The sequence below is a fragment of the Salmo salar genome, chromosome ssa09, assembly GCF_905237065.1.
Source record: "Salmo salar chromosome ssa09, Ssal_v3.1, whole genome shotgun sequence".
Lineage (NCBI taxonomy): Eukaryota > Metazoa > Chordata > Actinopteri > Salmoniformes > Salmonidae > Salmo > Salmo salar.
The window spans coordinates 82,362,099-82,379,714 of record NC_059450.1 but is presented as its reverse complement, the minus strand read 5'-3'; the positions used below and the strand labels follow the sequence as shown (position 1 = coordinate 82,379,714).

At 49.6% G+C, this 17,616-nt stretch overlaps 4 protein-coding genes and 2 long non-coding RNA genes across 8 annotated transcripts in view; 4 read left to right on the top strand and 2 right to left on the bottom strand.

The window, feature by feature from the left end:
- mtus1a (microtubule associated tumor suppressor 1a) overlaps positions 1-7,681 on the bottom strand; it is a 65,416-nt gene extending 57,735 nt beyond the window's left edge. Inside the window, exon 1 of the mRNA XM_014212818.2 lies at positions 7,394-7,681. The gene's annotated coding sequence lies outside the window, so the exon portion shown is untranslated. The remainder of the gene's footprint in view (positions 1-7,393) is intronic.
- LOC123744798 (protein PELPK1-like) lies at positions 1,885-3,012 on the top strand. Its single transcript, XM_045724985.1, has one exon. It carries the CDS (start codon positions 1,885-1,887, stop codon positions 3,010-3,012), a length of 1,128 nt encoding a protein of 375 aa, XP_045580941.1.
- Positions 3,275-4,963, top strand: LOC123744797 (basic proline-rich protein-like). Its single transcript, XM_045724984.1, has one exon. The coding sequence runs from the start codon at positions 3,275-3,277 to the stop codon at positions 4,961-4,963; it is 1,689 nt and encodes a 562-aa protein (XP_045580940.1).
- A 1,399-nt stretch (positions 7,682-9,080) lies between the features above and the next one.
- fgl1 (fibrinogen-like 1) lies at positions 9,081-12,554 on the bottom strand. The gene is made up of 8 exons (XM_014212848.2): positions 12,424-12,554; positions 12,009-12,246; positions 11,130-11,304; positions 10,857-11,016; positions 10,653-10,750; positions 10,453-10,541; positions 9,603-9,790; positions 9,081-9,416 (listed from the first exon to the last, which is right to left on the bottom strand). The coding sequence occupies exons 2-8, from the start codon at positions 12,066-12,068 to the stop codon at positions 9,257-9,259; spliced, it is 930 nt and encodes a 309-aa protein (XP_014068323.1). The 5' UTR covers positions 12,069-12,246; positions 12,424-12,554; the 3' UTR covers positions 9,081-9,256.
- Positions 12,555-12,561: 7 nt separating this feature from the next.
- LOC106612039 (uncharacterized) lies at positions 12,562-14,711 on the top strand. 3 transcript variants are annotated; one of them, XR_001330219.2, is made up of 7 exons: positions 12,562-12,751; positions 12,842-12,977; positions 13,075-13,217; positions 13,297-13,473; positions 13,599-14,189; positions 14,347-14,465; positions 14,601-14,711. It is a non-coding gene; the product is annotated as an uncharacterized lncRNA (long non-coding RNA). The 3 variants fall into 3 exon arrangements; XR_001330220.2 differs by having other exon boundaries at positions 12,612-12,751; positions 13,098-13,217; positions 14,326-14,465; XR_001330217.2 differs by having other exon boundaries at positions 12,613-12,751; positions 14,326-14,465.
- A 142-nt stretch (positions 14,712-14,853) lies between these two features.
- Positions 14,854-16,964, top strand: LOC106612038 (uncharacterized). The gene is made up of 6 exons (XR_006771066.1): positions 14,854-15,021; positions 15,245-15,367; positions 15,457-15,588; positions 15,699-15,874; positions 16,009-16,595; positions 16,768-16,964. It is a non-coding gene; the product is annotated as an uncharacterized lncRNA (long non-coding RNA).
- Positions 16,965-17,616: the final 652 nt, after the last annotated feature.

The following is a 17,616-nucleotide window of genomic DNA, read 5'->3' as shown; positions in this document are numbered from 1 at the left end:
ACATACAATAATGTCCCAGGGGCCAGTTTAGTATTTTTGTTGTAAAGTTCTATTATGTAACAACTTAGCCTGTAATTAGTTCCCAACATCAGCCTGGAGACGGTGACAGAGGAGGGTGTACCTGAGCTTCTAAGTATGTCGCTGTGAGCCCTGTGAGGCTGGTTTCCAACACAGCACCAGTCCAGCTCCCAGACTCCTCCAACGTGAACACAGTCTGCCACACACTTAGGAGAGCATGGCTGAAACGTAATTTAGCAGATCCTTGTTACAATCTGAAATAGCAGGGTATGAAACACTATCCTACCGACTCAGTCATAGGACCTCTAAAAACATCTGATATACATCTGATACTTCCTGGAAAATTGCTCTGGGAAGAAAAATACTAAAATAATTATACCAAAATTAATGCACCATTATCTTCAGCTCAGTGTGACCAACCCTTGTGAGCAGATAGAACTGAAGTTGGAACACACAAGCTTTGTCTTCGTGAAACATAACAACTAGCTAGGCTAACCAGTGAATGTGCTTCATTGTGCCCCATGCATGCAGTGTCGGAAACTACAAGACAGTGGCACAGGATAGATTTCCTGTAAATCAGGGATGTGATAACAGAAAAACTGTTCAAATGCCAATGATGATGAATTCTGAACATGGCAGGTGGAAATGAGACAAGTGGCACCTTACTGGAGTTAATCAAGTAAATATAGTCAGTGAAGGTTTACACCTGTTCTACACACTATGAACTGGAGCAGAGGTCAAACAATGCCATCACAGTGGTGGCATCCCAATCATATTTCCTTTCTCCCGAAGTATGCACTTGTTCAATTCCTTCATGGATTTGAAGGGAAATTACAGGTACCCAGCCTGCTCTGCATCCTAATGCCCCAGACACCCAGCCTGCTCTGCATCCTAATGCCCCAGGCACCCAGCATCCTAATGCCCCAGGCACCCAGCCTGCTCTGCATCCTAATGCCCCAGGCACCCAGCATCCTAAAGCCCCAGGCACCCAGCCTGCTCTGCATCCTAATGCCCCAGGCACCCAGCCTGCTCTGCATCCTAATGCCCCAGGCACCCAGCCTGCCCTGCATCCTAATGCCCCAGGCACCCAGCCTACCCTGCATCCTAATGCCCCAGGCACACAGCCTACCCTGCATCCTAATCCCCCAGGCACCCAGCCTGCCCTGCATCCTAATCCCCCAGGCACCCAGCCTGCCCTGCATCCTAATGCCCCAGGCACCCAGCCTGCCCTGCATCCTAATGCCCCAGGCACTCAGCCTACCCTGCATCCTAATTCCCCAGGCACCCAGCCTACCCTGCATCCTAATCCCCCAGGCACCCAGCCTGCTCTGCATCCTAATCCCCCAGGCACCCAGCCTGCTCTGCATCCTAATCCCCCAGGCACTCAGCCTGCTCTAAATCCTATTCCCCCAGGCACCCAGCCTGCTCTGCATCTTAATCCCCCAGGCACCCAGCCTGCTCTGCATCCTAATCCCCCAGGCACTCAGCCTGCTCTAAATCCTAATCCCCCAGGAACCCAGCCTGCTCTAAATCCTAATCCCCCAGGAACCCAGCCTGCTCTAAATCCTAATCCCCCAGGCACCCAGCCTGCTCTAAATCCTAATGCCCCAGGCACCCAGCCTGCTCTAAATCCTAATGCCCCAGGCACCCAGCCTGCTCTAAATCCTAATCCCCCAGGCACTCAGCCTGCTCTGCATCCTAATCCCCCAGGCACCCAGCTTGCTCTGCATCCTAATCCCCCAGGCACCCAGCTTGCTCTGCATCCTAATCCCCCAGGCACTCAGCCTGCTCTATGGCGCCACATCCTAATCCCCCAGGCACCCAGCTTGCTCTGCATCCTAATCCCCCAGGCACTCAGCCTGCTCTATGGCGCCACATCCTAATCCCCCAGGCACCCAGCCTGCTCTGCATCCTAATGCCCCAGGCACCCAGCATCCTAAAGCCCCAGGCACCCAGCCTGCCCTGCATCCTAATGCCCCAGGCACCCAGCCTGCTCTGCATCCTAATGCCCCAGGCACCCAGCCTGCTCTGCATCCTAATGCCCCAGGCACTCAGCCTGCTCTATGGCGCCACATCCTAATCCCCCAGGCACCCAGCCTGCTCTGCACCCTAATGCCCCAGGAACCCAGCCTGCTCTGCATCCTAATGCCCCAGGCACCCAGCCTGCTCTGCATCCTAATGCCCCAGGCACCCAGCCTGCTCTGCATCCTAATGCCCCAGGCACCCAGCCTGCTCTGCACCCTAATGCCCCAGGCACCCAGCCTGCTCTGCACCCTAATGCCCCAGGAACCCAGCCTGCTCTGCATCCTAATGCCCCAGACACCCAGCCTGCTCTGCATCCTAATGCCCCAGGCACCCAGCATCCTAATGCCCCAGGCACCCAGCCTGCTCTGCATCCTAATGCCCCAGGCACCCAGCATCCTAAAGCCCCAGGCACCCAGCCTGCTCTGCATCCTAATGCCCCAGGCACCCAGCCTGCTCTGCATCCTAATGCCCCAGACACCCAGCCTGCCCTGCATCCTAATGCCCCAGGCACCCAGCATCCTAATGCCCCAGGCACCCAGCCTGCTCTGCATCCTAATGCCCCAGGCACCCAGCATCCTAATGCCCCAGGCACCCAGCCTGCCCTGCATCCTAATGCCCCAGGCACCCAGCCTGCCCTGCATCCTAATGCCCCAGGCACTCAGCCTCCCCTGCATCCTAATGCCCCAGGCACACAGCCTACCCTGCATCCTAATCCCCCAGGCACCCAGCCTGCTCTGCATCCTAATCCCCCAGGCACCCAGCCTGCGCTGCATCCTAATGCCCCAGGCACCCAGCCTGCCCTGCATCCTAATGCCCCAGGCACTCAGCCTACCCTGCATCCTAATGCCCCAGGCACCCAGCCTACCCTGCATCCTAATCCCCCAGGCACCCAGCCTGCTCTGCATCCTAATCCCCCAGGCACCCAGCCTGCTCTGCATCCTAATCCCCCAGGCACTCAGCCTGCTCTAAATCCTAATCCCCCAGGAACCCAGCCTGCTCTAAATCCTAATCCCCCAGGCACCCAGCCTGCTCTAAATCCTAATCCCCCAGACACCCAGCCTGCTCTAAATCCTAATGCCCCAGGCACCCAGCCTGCTCTAAATCCTAATCCCCCAGGCACTCAGCCTGCTCTGCATCCTAATCCCCCAGGCACCCAGCTTGCTCTGCATCCTAATCCCCCAGGCACCCAGCTTGCTCTGCATCCTAATCCCCCAGGCACTCAGCCTGCTCTATGGCGCCACATCCTAATCCCCCAGGCACCCAGCTTGCTCTGCATCCTAATCCCCCAGGCACTCAGCCTGCTCTATGGCGCCACATCCTAATCCCCCAGGCACCCAGCCTGCTCTGCATCCTAATGCCCCAGGCACCCAGCATCCTAAAGCCCCAGGCACCCAGCCTGCCCTGCATCCTAATGCCCCAGGCACCCAGCCTGCCCTGCATCCTAATGCCCCAGGCACCCAGCCTGCTCTGCATCCTAATGCCCCAGGCACCCAGCCTGCTCTGCATCCTAATGCCCCCAGGCACTCAGCCTGCTCTATGGCGCCACATCCTAATCCCCCCAGGCACCCAGCCTGCTCTGCACCCTAATGCCCCAGGAACCCAGCCTGCTCTGCATCCTAATGCCCCAGGCACCCAGCCTGCTCTGCATCCTAATGCCCCAGGCACCCAGCCTGCTCTGCATCCTAATGCCCCAGGCACCCAGCCTGCTCTGCACCCTAATGCCCCAGGCACCCAGCCTGCTCTGCACCCTAATGCCCCAGGAACCCAGCCTGCTCTGCATCCTAATGCCCCAGACACCCAGCCTGCTCTGCATCCTAATGCCCCAGGCACCCAGCATCCTAATGCCCCAGGCACCCAGCCTGCTCTGCATCCTAATGCCCCAGGCACCCAGCATCCTAAAGCCCCAGGCACCCAGCCTGCTCTGCATCCTAATGCCCCAGGCACCCAGCCTGCTCTGCATCCTAATGCCCCAGACACCCAGCCTGCTCTGCATCCTAATGCCCCAGGCACCCAGCATCCTAATGCCCCAGGCACCCAGCCTGCTCTGCATCCTAATGCCCCAGGCACCCAGCATCCTAATGCCCCAGGCACCCAGCCTGCCCTGCATCCTAATGCCCCAGGCACCCAGCCTGCCCTGCATCCTAATGCCCCAGGCACTCAGCCTACCCTGCATCCTAATGCCCCAGGCACACAGCCTACCCTGCATCCTAATCCCCCAGGCACCCAGCCTGCTCTGCATCCTAATCCCCCAGGCACCCAGCCTGCCCTGCATCCTAATGCCCCAGGCACCCAGCCTGCCCTGCATCCTAATGCCCCAGGCACTCAGCCTACCCTGCATCCTAATGCCCCAGGCACCCAGCCTACCCTGCATCCTAATCCCCCAGGCACCCAGCCTGCTCTGCATCCTAATCCCCCAGGCACCCAGCCTGCTCTGCATCCTAATCCCCCAGGCACTCAGCCTGCTCTGAATCCTATTCCCCCAGGCACCCAGCCTGCTCTGCATCTTAATCCCCCAGGCACCCAGCCTGCTCTGCATCCTAATCCCCCAGGCACTCAGCCTGCTCTAAATCCTAATCCCCCAGGAACCCAGCCTGCTCTAAATCCTAATCCCCCAGGAACCCAGCCTGCTCTAAATCCTAATCCCCCAGGCACCCAGCCTGCTCTAAATCCTAATGCCCCAGGCACCCAGCCTGCTCTAAATCCTAATCCCCCAGGCACTCAGCCTGCTCTGCATCCTAATCCCCCAGGCACCCAGCTTGCTCTGCATCCTAATCCCCCAGGCACCCAGCTTGCTCTGCATCCTAATCCCCCAGGCACTCAGCCTGCTCTATGGCGCCACATCCTAATCCCCCAGGCACCCAGCTTGCTCTGCATCCTAATCCCCCAGGCACTCAGCCTGCTCTATGGCGCCACATCCTAATCCCCCAGGCACCCAGCCTGCTCTGCATACTAATGCCCCAGGCACCCAGCCTGCTCTGCATCCTAATGCCCCAGGCACCCAGCCTGCCCTGCATCCTAATGCCCCAGGCACCCAGCCTGCCCTGCATCCTAATGCCCCAGGCACCCAGCCTGCTCTGCATCCTAATGCCCCAGGCACCCAGCCTGCCCTGCATCCTAATGCCCCAGGCACCCAGCCTGCTCTGCACCCTAATGCCCCAGGAACCCAGCCTGCTCTGCATCCTAATCCCCCAGGCACTCAGCACCCAGCCTGCTCTACGGCGCCGCATCCTAATCCCACTGGCACCCAGAACCCAGCCTGCTCTGCATCCAAATCCCCCAGGCACCCAGCCTGCTCTGCATCCTAATCCCGAAGGCACCCAGCCTACTCTGCATCCTAATCCCCCAGGCACCCAGCCTGCTCTGCATCCTAATCCCCCAGGCACCCAGCCTGCTCTGCATCCTAATCCCACAGGCACCCAGCCTGCTCTGCATCCTAATCCCCCAGGCATCCAGCCTGCTCTGCACCCTAATGCCCCAGGCACCCAGCCTGCTCTGCATCCTAATGCCCCAGGCACCCAGCCAGCTCTACATCCTAATCCCCCAGGAACCCAGCCTGCTCTGCATCCTAATCCCCCAGGCACCCAGCACCCAGCCTGCTCTACGGCGCTGCATCCTAATCCCCCAGGCACTCAGCACCCAGCTTGCTCTGCATCCTAATCCCACTGGCACCCAGAACCCAGCCTGCTCTGCATCCTAATCCCCCAGGCACCCAGCCTGCTCTGCATCCTAATCCCCCAGGCACCCAGCCTGCTCTGCATCCTAATCCCCCAGGCACCCAGCCTGCTCTGCTGCTCTACATCCTAATCCCCCAGACACCCAGCCTGCTCTGCTACTCTGCATCCTAATCCCCCAGACACCCAGCCTGCTCTGCATCCCCCAGACACCCAGCCTGCTCTGCTACTCTGCATCCTAATCTCCCAGGCACCCAGCCTGCTCTGCTACTCTGCATCCTAATCCCCCAGGCACCCAGCCTGCGCTGCATCCTAATCCCCCAGGCACCCAGCCTGCTCTGCATCCTAATCCCCCAGGCACCCAGCCTGCTCTGCTGCTCTACATCCTAATCCCCCAGACACCCATCCTGCTCTGCTACTCTGCATCCTAATCCCCCAGGCACCCAGCCTGCTCTGCATCCTAATCCCCCAGGCACCCAGCCTGCTCTGCATCCTAATCCCCCAGGCACCCAGCCTGCTCTGCATCCTAATCCCCCAGGCACCCAGCCTGCTCTGCATCCTAATCCCCCAGGCACCCAGCCTGCTCTGCATCCTAATTCCCCAGGCACCCAGCCTGCTCTGCATCCTAATCCCCAGGCACCCAGCCTGCTCTGCATCCTAATCTCCCAGGCATCCAGCACCCAGCCTGCTCTACATCCTAATCCCCCAGGCACCCAGCACACTCTGCCCTGGCCCTCCATGTGTGACTGGGGCTGCCAGGCCAGCATCACACAGAGACGAGTCTATGAGTAGACACCCTGATTGTGTTCCAAATTGCACACTATTTCCATATATGTAGCGAATATGGTGCCATTTTGGACGGCACTCCAAAGCCCATTGCTCAAGCTGGGCCACAGGCAGGGGACAACAGGGCACCAGGTCAACCTTTGGGATTCCATTCTACCTGCCACGGCAGAGGGACGGCCAACCAGGGTCCTTGTCATGGTCTATGGATAACAGAGAACAAAGACACACCATTGTGTCTAGTTAGAGCCAGTTACAAAAATAATATGGCTTACTGTGCACAAAAGCCTTTAAGATATTGCATGGCAATGTAAATAAAGAAACCTCTGATAAGCTGTTTGCTTGCACTGGTCAGCGCAAAGAGGCAATACTCAGAGAATTTACACACAGCCTAAGATGCCATGCATACTAGTTTGGTAGGCATTTCACATTTGATTATAGAATGCAACAATAGTTTGGAGCCAGCAATACATGTTAAAGTGAGTTTTCCCATATAAATGAGGGTATGAGCATACTGAAGATCCATTTCCAATCATTTCCTCCAATTCCCCAAAATGGAAAATCTCAACAAAGTACCTAATGTGGATCCAAGAGAAACAGGATGTTTTAATAGTGAACTAATGAACTGAACATCAGCTCAGGTTTCTCAAGAGCAACTTATGAGCAACACCAAACAGCCACGCCAAGTGGAATGACAGCATTACAGAGAAAACAGCCTGAATAGACCCTGGGTGTATTTCTATTCATTCATTCATTCCTCTCATGAGGTCATAACTCCTTAGGCTTTTCGTAGCAGGTTTGGAGAGCATTTTAGCCATCCTTAACCTAATTCTCCTAACCTGCTGCATAAACCTGCTGCATAAACTCGCCCAACCTGCTACGAAAAAGTCACTTACGCCGGTAGTTGTATACCTTCTAGTCAAACCGACTAGTGCTGCACTGCCGAGGGCATCCTTCCGGTATACTTTCAATTGGATAAAACGATTTACTCGGCTAGCAAAGGGAACACTCCCACTACCTCGTTCTCCAACCAAGGCGCATGAATTTCAGTAGCAAACTGAAGTGAAGAGAACACTTGGCAACTCTTGCTTGCAAGTGGAAGTTGATCAAGTTCTTAGTTTACAGAATAAGAAAGTCAAGGAGGGATATATACATATCAAAATGGCCTCCTGGGTTTAGTGACCGATCTCAATGGGAATAAAAAAAAACTGATTGATTGGTTGGGTGTTTAGTAGGGCCCGGTGCCCCGGGTGGGTGGAGTTTAGGCATTTTAGATCATTATATTGGTCCTTAAAGGGATACTTCAGGATTTTGGCAATGTGTTAGATGAACTCGTGGACACAATTTCTATGTCTCTGCGTGCAGTTTTAAGGAAGTTGCTAACTAGCGCAATGACTTCAGTCTATGGTAACTGATAGCTAGTAGATACCATAGACGTTATCATTGTGCTAATACTAGTTAGCATTGACTCGCAAAACTACCTTTTATTTCCTTTATACTGGATACAGAGACATCCGACTCTGGGAAAGTAGATAAAGGGCTTCATTGCCAAAATCCCGAAGTATACCTTTACGTGTAATCTCCACCCACCTGGGGCACCCAGACACGCAAAACAAACTCCACCATTGGAAAATGACTATTATTTATTTATTTAACTTGGCAAGTCAGTTAAGAACAAATTCTTATTTACAATGAAGGCCAAGCCTGGACGATGCTGCCAATTATGCTGCCATCGCCCTATAGGACTCCCAACCATGGCCGGTTGTGATAAAGCTTGAAATCGAACCAGGGTCTGTAGTGACGCCTCCAGCACTGAGAAGCAGTGCCTTAGACCGCTGCGCAACTCGGGAGTCCATGGTGAGGGAGTGGAGTTTAGTCATCATTTTTATTTGAAGCGTTGCTTTTTCTAAAGAGGTTCCGAGACTATCATATTTTTTCATACATCTTTAAAAGTCGAGCCTACTGCAAACTAAATTAACGAAAAATGTTAGCTTGTGTTAATTGCTGCGTGTATGTAGAAAAATCACACAAGATGAACCATGTTTGAGTTGATATGGGCAAATCGAATGGTTTTCCCAGATGGACCAAATATGCGCGTAACTTGCTGCACGAGCCACTCTTTGAGTTCGCGCTCACCTTGGGTGCGTTCAGCAGGACGCAACGTTTTGAAATGTTCAGTTAGAAATATGCTGTAGAACAAACATGTCTCTCTAAAATGTAGAATAGGCTAACAAGGCACAGACCATATCACAGGTTCTATATCTATTAAGGAATCAAGTTGGCTCTATTCTTCATTTCATGGCATTTCTATCTGCAACATTCGACAATGTATGCTAACTGCCTACTAAGCATAGCCCTGGATGTCAGGGCCTGAGGTGAGATAGCCTTCAGTTAGTAGGATGGTAGGCCTATGCCTAATTATTGCACACACAACACTCACCAAGCCTAAGCACTCTCCTCTTTTTAGAAAGTGTTTGAAATAGTCTGTCTGGCTTTCATTGTTGACAGTCCATTCTTCTTTCCCTGCAGGTTTTTCTTTTTAGGGAAATTTGAATAGACAGTGAGACAGAAAAACAACCAATAAAACATTTTAAGGAATCCTTTAATCAGATTTGCAAGCAAGGCGCTTATTGAGAATGATAAGAGCACATCATTGTGAGCTGGAAGGAATTCAAACACTTCTGCTTCTTGCATACTGTAGCTTATGTGACTAAATAATACACGGTTTTAGCCTACATTCATGGATTGTATCCACAGGATCAGACAATATTGGGTTCAAAAGCAGCCGGCCTTATTTTCATGACTACAGACTTGAGGGAGTACCACCAGCCATGCCAGGTGTACCAGACTACTCCATTGTCTGTCACAGCACTGTAGGCACCATGGTAGTAGTAGCCATTCAGGTTGGCAGAGTGACATCTAGTGGAAACGAAACAGAACAGCAAGAATTAGGATAAATAAAGAATCATGAAGTGTATTTTATTTGTCATAATGTCAGATGATGTATTCTTTGAATGACTAGATTAGAGAGAGAACTTGTGACATGTCCCAAAGTAGCCCTTTTAGTAGCCTAGACCATTGACAGAGAGAATGAGGATGAAGAACCTGTTGAACCACCAGCCTCCCTTGTCCTCCTGGGCACAGTTGCGTTCGTAGCGGTCGTTGTCTTTGTCATAGGTGCTGAACTTCATTCCCTGGTGACTGGCCCACCACTGGACCTCTGGGTGGTAACTGCCTGATAGAGAGTCACCAGAGTCACCAGAGAACTCACCAAACTGCAGCTGGTAAAACTCCTGGGGATAAACATGATGGTAATATAGTGAGCACAATGCACACCTCCAAAAAACGAACTCCTCAACTGTAATAAGTGGATGGTAAGCAAAACTCTAAGAGAGGAATGAGTTGCATCATAGAATTTTGGGTTTTTCATACAATTGACATATTGGTAGTGTCTCCTCCTGGTTTGTTTAACCTTTGATCTGTTATTTCCTTTCATTTTTCCTAAAGGAAACAACTGATGAGTTGTCCATCTAGACCCCTCAAACTCAACTATGGACCATGAAGCCAGTTCCACTGCATTTTGTCATTGTTCCTGGGTGTGTATGCAATTAATTATCAGGTAGAACAGAAAGGCAGCAGGCACTGGACCTCTTGAGGTAAGAGTTGAATACCCCTGATCTTCACCAATCTTCACGTCCTCTCTCTCTCCTCATCTCCTCAAAACCCATTGGAGGAGAAGGTCAGAGGGGCGGGACCTCTGGCTTTCTCATCCAATAGGTTTTGAGAAGGAGACAAAGAGAGAGGAGAAAGGACACAAGGAGTGTGCAATTGAGATCTTCCCCATGACCCACTGACACGGACAGATAGAAACATCACCCAAAGACAACGTCGTCATCATTCCATGTGGACACTTGTTGAGCAGAGGTGTAAAAATGAAAACCACAGAATACAACACCTTCTCATCTGCAACTTTGAAGTTTTTGTACACTGCATAGCGTTGTACTCCCTCAAAGTCAGCTAAGTTGATCCTCAGGTTGTAGTCACCTAAAGCCAAGGGGTGATGGTAGCCTTTAGTCAAAACTCTAATTCCTCATCTCTCTGTCACTCTCTCACAGTTGTCTTGACTTTTCAGACATTGTAAGGTCTCACATTTACCTTGTGAAGTTAGGTAATATAAGTTGTCATTCCCCAACCAGAACTCCCCACTGGCTGACTGCAGGTCACCAAACCCCCGCTGATAATCCCTCCAGGGCCTGCATACAAATTAGATATGAAGCCAACACATTACTCATTCACATACAGAAGAATGTTACTGTAATCTTATTATTACATAACATCTGAGTCGTATTTGTGTTTTACCTGTTGAAAGACTGGCTGCCATCTGAGCGTCTCTGGATGACTGTCCATCCGCCCCCTTCAGTCATGTCACAGTAGACCCTGACCAGGCTCGGGCTCGCCATGGGTCTGATCGTGTAGAACCCACTGCCTTTGTTCCCAGCGTTGAAAATCTGGGCACAGTCTGAATACAGATTACTGATGAGGTTATGGATGTTTACTTCACAAATGTTATGATTTGAAACTATGAATTCTGCAATCATACACAAAATAAAAGGATAAAGAAGGATTATTGACCTCTATACTGATGATCTCCCAGGTCATGGAAGGTGTCCTGGTCTAAAGCCAGCTGCTCAGTCCTCTGGCTGCTGAGAGTCTGGATGAGCTGCTGCTGCTGCTTCATCACCTGCACCTCCAGAGTCTTCAGCTGGGCCCGCAGCCGCACTGTCTCCTGCTGGCATTCATCTGAAGACTACACACATATACACTGAGTGGTCAAAACATTAGGAACACCTGCTCTTTCCATGTCATAGACTGACAAGGTGAATCCAGATGAAAGCTATGATCCCTTATTGATGTCCCTTGTTAAATCCACTTCAATCAGTGTAGCTGAAGGGGAGGAGGCTGGTTGAAGAAGGATTTTGAAGCCTTGACAGAAGTGAGACATGGATTGTGTTATGTGTACCATTCAGAGGGTGAATGGGCAAGACAAAATATTTAAGTGTCTTTGAACAGGGTATGGTAGTTGGTGCCAGGTGCACAGGTTTGAGTCAAATACACAGTTTCCCGTGAGTATCAAGAATGGTCCACCACCCAAAAGACATCTAGCCAACTTGACACAACTGTGGGAAGCATTGTAGTCAACATGGGCCAGCATCCCTGTGGAACACTTTCGACACCTTGTAGAGTCCATGTCGAATTGAGGCTGTTCTGAGGGCAAAGGGGGGTGCAATTCAGTATTAGGAAGGTGTTCCTAATGTTTTGTACACTCAGTGTGGTATGTATGTACACATGCACACAGACATGTTTATACACACACACAGTATAGCAGTAAGTAGTATAAGTAGCATAAATAACTTGGTTCCCTTGCAGTAGGCTACAGTTGGCCAATATCAAAATCAACCAAACATGAGAAAGAGTAGTCCATAGACATAGTTCCTTGTAATGAGAACTTACCGAAAGGGACATGTCCATGATGAAGATGAGCCCAATGAAAAACAACCTGAAGGTTCTCATTTTACCTGCAGAGATGCTGAAATAATCACAGTTGAAACGGGGATATTTAGGTCCAGTTGCTTTGTCTTTTAGTGGAAAAGGACTTCAACAGACTTTCCACAGCTGTCTCTTCATAGCCGCCTCACAAGAATGTGAGGATTCTCAGTAGCAGTTGAGCTTGTCCTCTTAAATCTTCTGTCTAGCATCACAATACACAGGGGTGAGTCAGAGTGAAGAACTAACATTATGAGAACCAGACAACCCCTTTGGCACATCGTCTATTTTCTTTTACAAACAAACAGGCACAGTATGTACTGATAATCAATTTCAGTCTTTGTTTATATATTTTGATAATAATATTAATAAAGTAACTTACCGCCTTTTGTGTTTAGGGGGGTGGCTTTGAAGTGAATACCTGATTTGCTACAGACATTACAGAACAATGGAGGAAATATGTGTGAAGCAAGTTAGAAATGTGGACTGACATTCAGGACAGCTTGTACTAAATGGGGAAAGATCAGAATATTATGGCATTGTGAAAAGATTTTAAACATTCTAAACTGGCTCTGTATCCATAACAACGGTTTCAACTTCCTCAATGTATGTGACAGTTGGTAATGTTATTAGCTAACTTTGTTAGTTACCTTTTAACGAAAGGTAATGGATTACAAATCAAGATGTTCTACTGAGAAAAAGCGATTAAGGTACAGTATGTGCCTTTCTGTAGTCTACATTTTGCTGGATCCAAACAGTTTCAAACTGAAGGTAAATTAATGCTTGTGTCTGTGTTGCAGTGCCAGGGAGAAGTTATTGGAAGAGAGGCTGTGGCAGCAGAAGAGAGAGTTGAAGAGGTTAAATGATGAGCAACAGCACCTGATCGACTTAAATGCCAAGCTAGAAGAGCTCACACGGACATGTTCCCTACCAGAGGTGTGTGTGTGCGTGCGTGTGTGTGTGTGAGAGGGCGAGATAGATGGAGCATCCCTCATGTTTAGAGGGTGAATTCCGGGTGGCATTACTTTTCCAGGTATTTGTGTGACGAGTTACCAGGAAGTCGCAGATTTCCCTGCAGCCCATTCGACCTGTGCAGCCCTTACAGCCTCTAGTTCCAGTGAAGCCATGATGAACCACACAGAGCACGCTGCTTCAGCCAGTTCACTCAAGACACAGGTACAGCACAGTACACACACAGTACATCCTAAAACTTAAGAGCTAATACCAAACTGATCTGATCCCTGTTTGTTTTCAGCTGTGGACTAACTGTGAGGTGCAGCGACACCAGATCCTGGGAGGGAACCTGAGCCAGAAGAGGACCAGGGCCTGAATCTTTAATGGCAGAGTGTCAGGGTAGATACAGATTGAATGACTCCTACAAAAGGCATGGGATGGAGGAGCAGCTTTCAGAGCACCAGTGGATGGATGACAGGTTAGACTGCGTTAACGAGGTTGGAATGAAATTCACCTGACCAAGATGGCAGATTTTCATGTTGCTAGGATGCCAATCCCCATTCTAGTGATCATTAAATTCTATGTTGGGATGTCCCCTTTCAGGACGATGGCCACGTGGGGAGGGTCCACGCCGTGTCTGCTGGAGGAAGATGGCTATGAGATGGGGGTTGAGGAGGAGGAAGTGGAAGTGGACTCCAGTTTAAGTGAAGAGTCCTCTGAGTCTATCAGAATGAGACAGTCCAACAGGACCAGAGGATCCAGAGAAAGGTTGCTGTTGACTGTTTCCCATTCCACTTTACATTGTTTTGATGTAGGAAAACATGGAGACATTGTCTGCATCCCAAATGGCACCCTATTCTCTTCACAGTGCACTTCTTTTGACCAGGGCCCATAGGGGCCCATAAAGTGCGCTATATAGGTAATAGGGTGCCATTTGGGACGCAGACAATCTATCCGGGCCTGGTCTTCCCTCCCCAGTGACCCCTCTGTGGAGGGGAACCTGCGTCCCTCTCTCTGGGCCAGGGGTCAGCTGTCAGGAGTCGTGGCCAGGAAAAGGTGCACTGGGTGTCGGAGCTGTCCAGTGTGCAGCAGAGGCAGCAGAGGCAGCAGAGGCAGCAGGAGTAGATACACCAGCTCCAGAGACAACTGGACTACAGTACAAGGGTTTGCCACTCACTGGGACAGAACCAGCAGGTCAGACACCTCTTACAGGAGAACTGAGCTTTCATAGCACTGGTTTCTGTTAAGAGGGTGGTGGTGATTAGAATGTTATGATGAGGACTAGGAGGAGTTTGTAATATTGTGTTATTCTCTTCCTACATTGTACCAGATGATGTCCTATGTGTTCCAGTCTGTACTCTACCTGAGCCTTTATGGCATCAGCCCTGGACACACACAGATCTACCTTATCATCAACCAACTCAACCACTACGGCACCCAGCTGGCCAGACAACAGAACAACATCCAAAGGTGGGATACAGTAAAGCCTTGACCATAAACAGCGATGACATTACTGTATTGTGACCAAATGCAAGGGCTTGTTCACTGGTCAGTGGTGAAAATGCATGCCTTTCCACTTCAAGAAAACATTATTTCATTTGACAGAATGAGGCAGCTTTTGAATGATCTCCTACACGAACAACAGTCTCAACCTCCCTTGCCTCCCCCCATAAATACCTTGAACATGAGTGACATCAACACCTTTTCATATCCTCCTTCAGGCAAGGTCTATATTTAACTCTACAGGTTTCAATGCAAGCTGGGGATTTTGTATGACTTAAAAAGAACAAAGTGTTGAAAAGTATAAATAGTTAATTATAAGACATCATTGATCAGTAACTGTTTGTATCTTTTCAGGATTTGACCCATGTCCTGCACCTCACCCATCTGTGGGGGAATTACCGGTTCCCTAGTCCAACACCAGATGGCAGCAGTGGGCTGAGCCGAAGTCCCCTGTGCTGGCAGCTCATGATGCAGTCTTTCCACAGCCACATGATAGCCACTCTATGAATGGGCCAAAACAATGGTAAACCTACTGCAATCACAGTTTTTGGAGCTGGCTCCTCCTCTGTTTGTTTCATGGTAAATTACATAATGATTTGTTATTGAAAAGCATACTCAATTTGAGGAAGTGGAAGCCTGTACCTGTTCAGTTGGGAGAATGTTTTCTGATTGGGTTGGCACACTAAATACATGTTGTGAATGGAGACAATGTTCCAGAATAGAACAACTTTGATTCTCAATACTAGGGTTCCTGAGGATGAGGAGAAGGAGGACAGAAGCACACTGCCAAGAGCCGTCAGCTTGGCGGATGTCCATGTTGGAAGTCCAGACTAGCTAGGTGGCAAAGCGAAGAGCCAGAAAACCTCCAGGTTATTTCCTCTCCATAGAAATAGCAGGAGCAGTCGGTTTGGAGATAAATCTTCTCGAATTCTCACCAGCAGTCTATCCAACCCCGCAGACACCACCGCCAGCCCAATGACAACCCTCAAATCCAGCAAGGCCACCACCCACATCAGCCTCATGTTTAAACACAGCCTGTCCTCATCTAAAAACAAGAGGAAGCAGAGTAGAGAACACTGCAGAACCACTGGTGAGTGAAGGGGATTATAGAGCATTGAATCTGGTACATAGGGAATAGGGTGCCATTTGGGATACAGACATGGACCTAAAAGGAATGTGTGTTGATTTGTGTGTTCACAGATGCGGGGGTCACGGGGGGTTCATTGTTTGAGGTGTTGCGTGAGGCCATCTACTCTGAGGTGGCTAATGTGATATCTCAGAATGAGACTAGGCCCTGTTTTATCATAGTGCTGTTCTACCAGCTGCAGATGCTAAACACAGACTACCTACGGCAGAGAGCACTATTCGCCCTGAAGGTACTGGAACAATTTAATTGTGCCATTTGCCATCTACAGGTGTTATACAATAGGCTATTGTCAGTACGGTAATACAAGATCCATATGTGATCGTTTTTTTTATATTAATCAAGACAATTTTTTATTACTTGCAGGACAGAGTGGCTCGGCATCTTTCTGAAAGAGATGTGACTGAAGACCAGCCTGTGCCTGCCAGCCCTGTTCTCCAGGCTTCCCCCCACCACACAACTGACATCCACAGAGACCATGTTCTCAACGTATGCTGTATGTATGCCTTTCTCTGACCTGCAATCACAAGACATCCTTTGTTAGTTTTATGAACAGACCAAAATTACCATAACAAGAATAATATTCATGTCACTGTTTATTTGATTTGTAAGAGGATTACTCAGGAAAGAGACAGAAAATAAATGTTTCAGAAGGTGAATGCATCCTGTCTATCGCCTCCCACCTTAAGCCATTTGCCATTGAGGATCTGGGTAAAAAAAACTTTCATGGATTTGAACACTGCTATGTCCTTAATTAATAGTCTATGCTATATGTCTAAGTGTCTGTTTAACTTTGATCTGTTGCTATGATTGACTGGACACCCTGCTGTTTTTTAGGTGCCTCTGATGGTACTAACTCTTCCTTAACTGAGATCCAGTGTGCACAAGTTGACACTCAACAACTTGACAGGCAGATAAATGCTATCATGGCTGAGATCCTTCCCATTTTGAAGGTTAAACACAATGCTTGGTGTAGGATATTTGGGATTTCAAATCCCTGAATGTGTATACTTATTGCATTTTATACAATTTCTTAGCTGAAAAAGATTTCTTTAGAACTGAAATTAAGAACTTGTTAATTTCTCACTGTGTGTTGTGTTGTGTTGTGTTGTGTTGTGTTGTCAGGAGCGTGTGGAGGAGGAGTTATCTCCTGGTGTCCATCAGACACAAGGTTCTGGCTCTGACAGCAGAGAATTCATCCGCTTCTTCCACAAACAGCTCAGTGATGTTCTGCAGCTGAGAAAATTATATGAAGTTGTATTTGTCACATGCGCCCGATACAACATGTAACCATGAAATGCTTACTTACAATGCAGTTTTAAGAAAAATAAGAGTTAAGAAAAATAGTTACTAAATAAACTAAAGTAAAAAATAAAAGAGCAACAATAAAATAACAATAACGAGGCTACATACAGGGGGTACCAAGTCAATGTGGAGGCTATATACAGGGGGTACCAAGTCAATGTGGAGGCTATATACAGGGGGTACCAAGTCAATGTGGAGGCTATATACAGGGGGTACCGGTACCAAGTCAATGTGGAGGTTACATACAGGGGATACCGGTACCAAGTCAATGTGGAGGCTACATACAGGGGGTACCGGTACCAAGTCAATGTGGAGGCTACATACAGGGGGTACCGGTACCAAGTCAATGTGGAGGTTACATACAGGGGTACCGGTACTAAGTCAATGTGGAGGTTACATACAGGGGATACCGGTACCAAGTCAATGTGGAGGCTACATACAGGGGGTACCGGTACCAAGTCAATGTGGAGGCTACATACAGGGGGTACCGGTACCAAGTCAATGTGGAGGCTACATACAGGGGATACCGGTACCAAGTCAATGTGGAGGCTACATACAGGGGTACCGGTACTAAGTCAATGTGGAGGCTACATACAGGGGGTACCGGTACCAAGTCAATGTGGAGGTTACATACAGGGGGTACCGGTACCAAGTCAATGTGGAGGCTAC

Bases quoted from the DNA above. Each gene is read 5' to 3' on its own strand.
- LOC123744798 (XM_045724985.1), top strand. From the start codon at position 1,885: ATGGCGCCACATCCTAATCCCCCAGGCACCCAGCCTGCTCTGCATCCT.
- LOC123744797 (XM_045724984.1), top strand. From the start codon at position 3,275: ATGGCGCCACATCCTAATCCCCCAGGCACCCAGCTTGCTCTGCATCCT.
- fgl1 (XM_014212848.2), bottom strand. From the start codon at position 12,068: ATGAGAACCTTCAGGTTGTTTTTCATTGGGCTCATCTTCATCATGGAC. The intron at 11,017-11,129 runs GTCAATAATCCT...ATCTGTATTCAG, and splicing joins GGGAGATCATCAGTATAGAG to ACTGTGCCCAGATTTTCAAC. The intron at 9,791-10,452 runs GTGTTGTATTCT...GTTTATCCCCAG, and splicing joins TCAAAGTTGCAGATGAGAAG to GAGTTTTACCAGCTGCAGTT.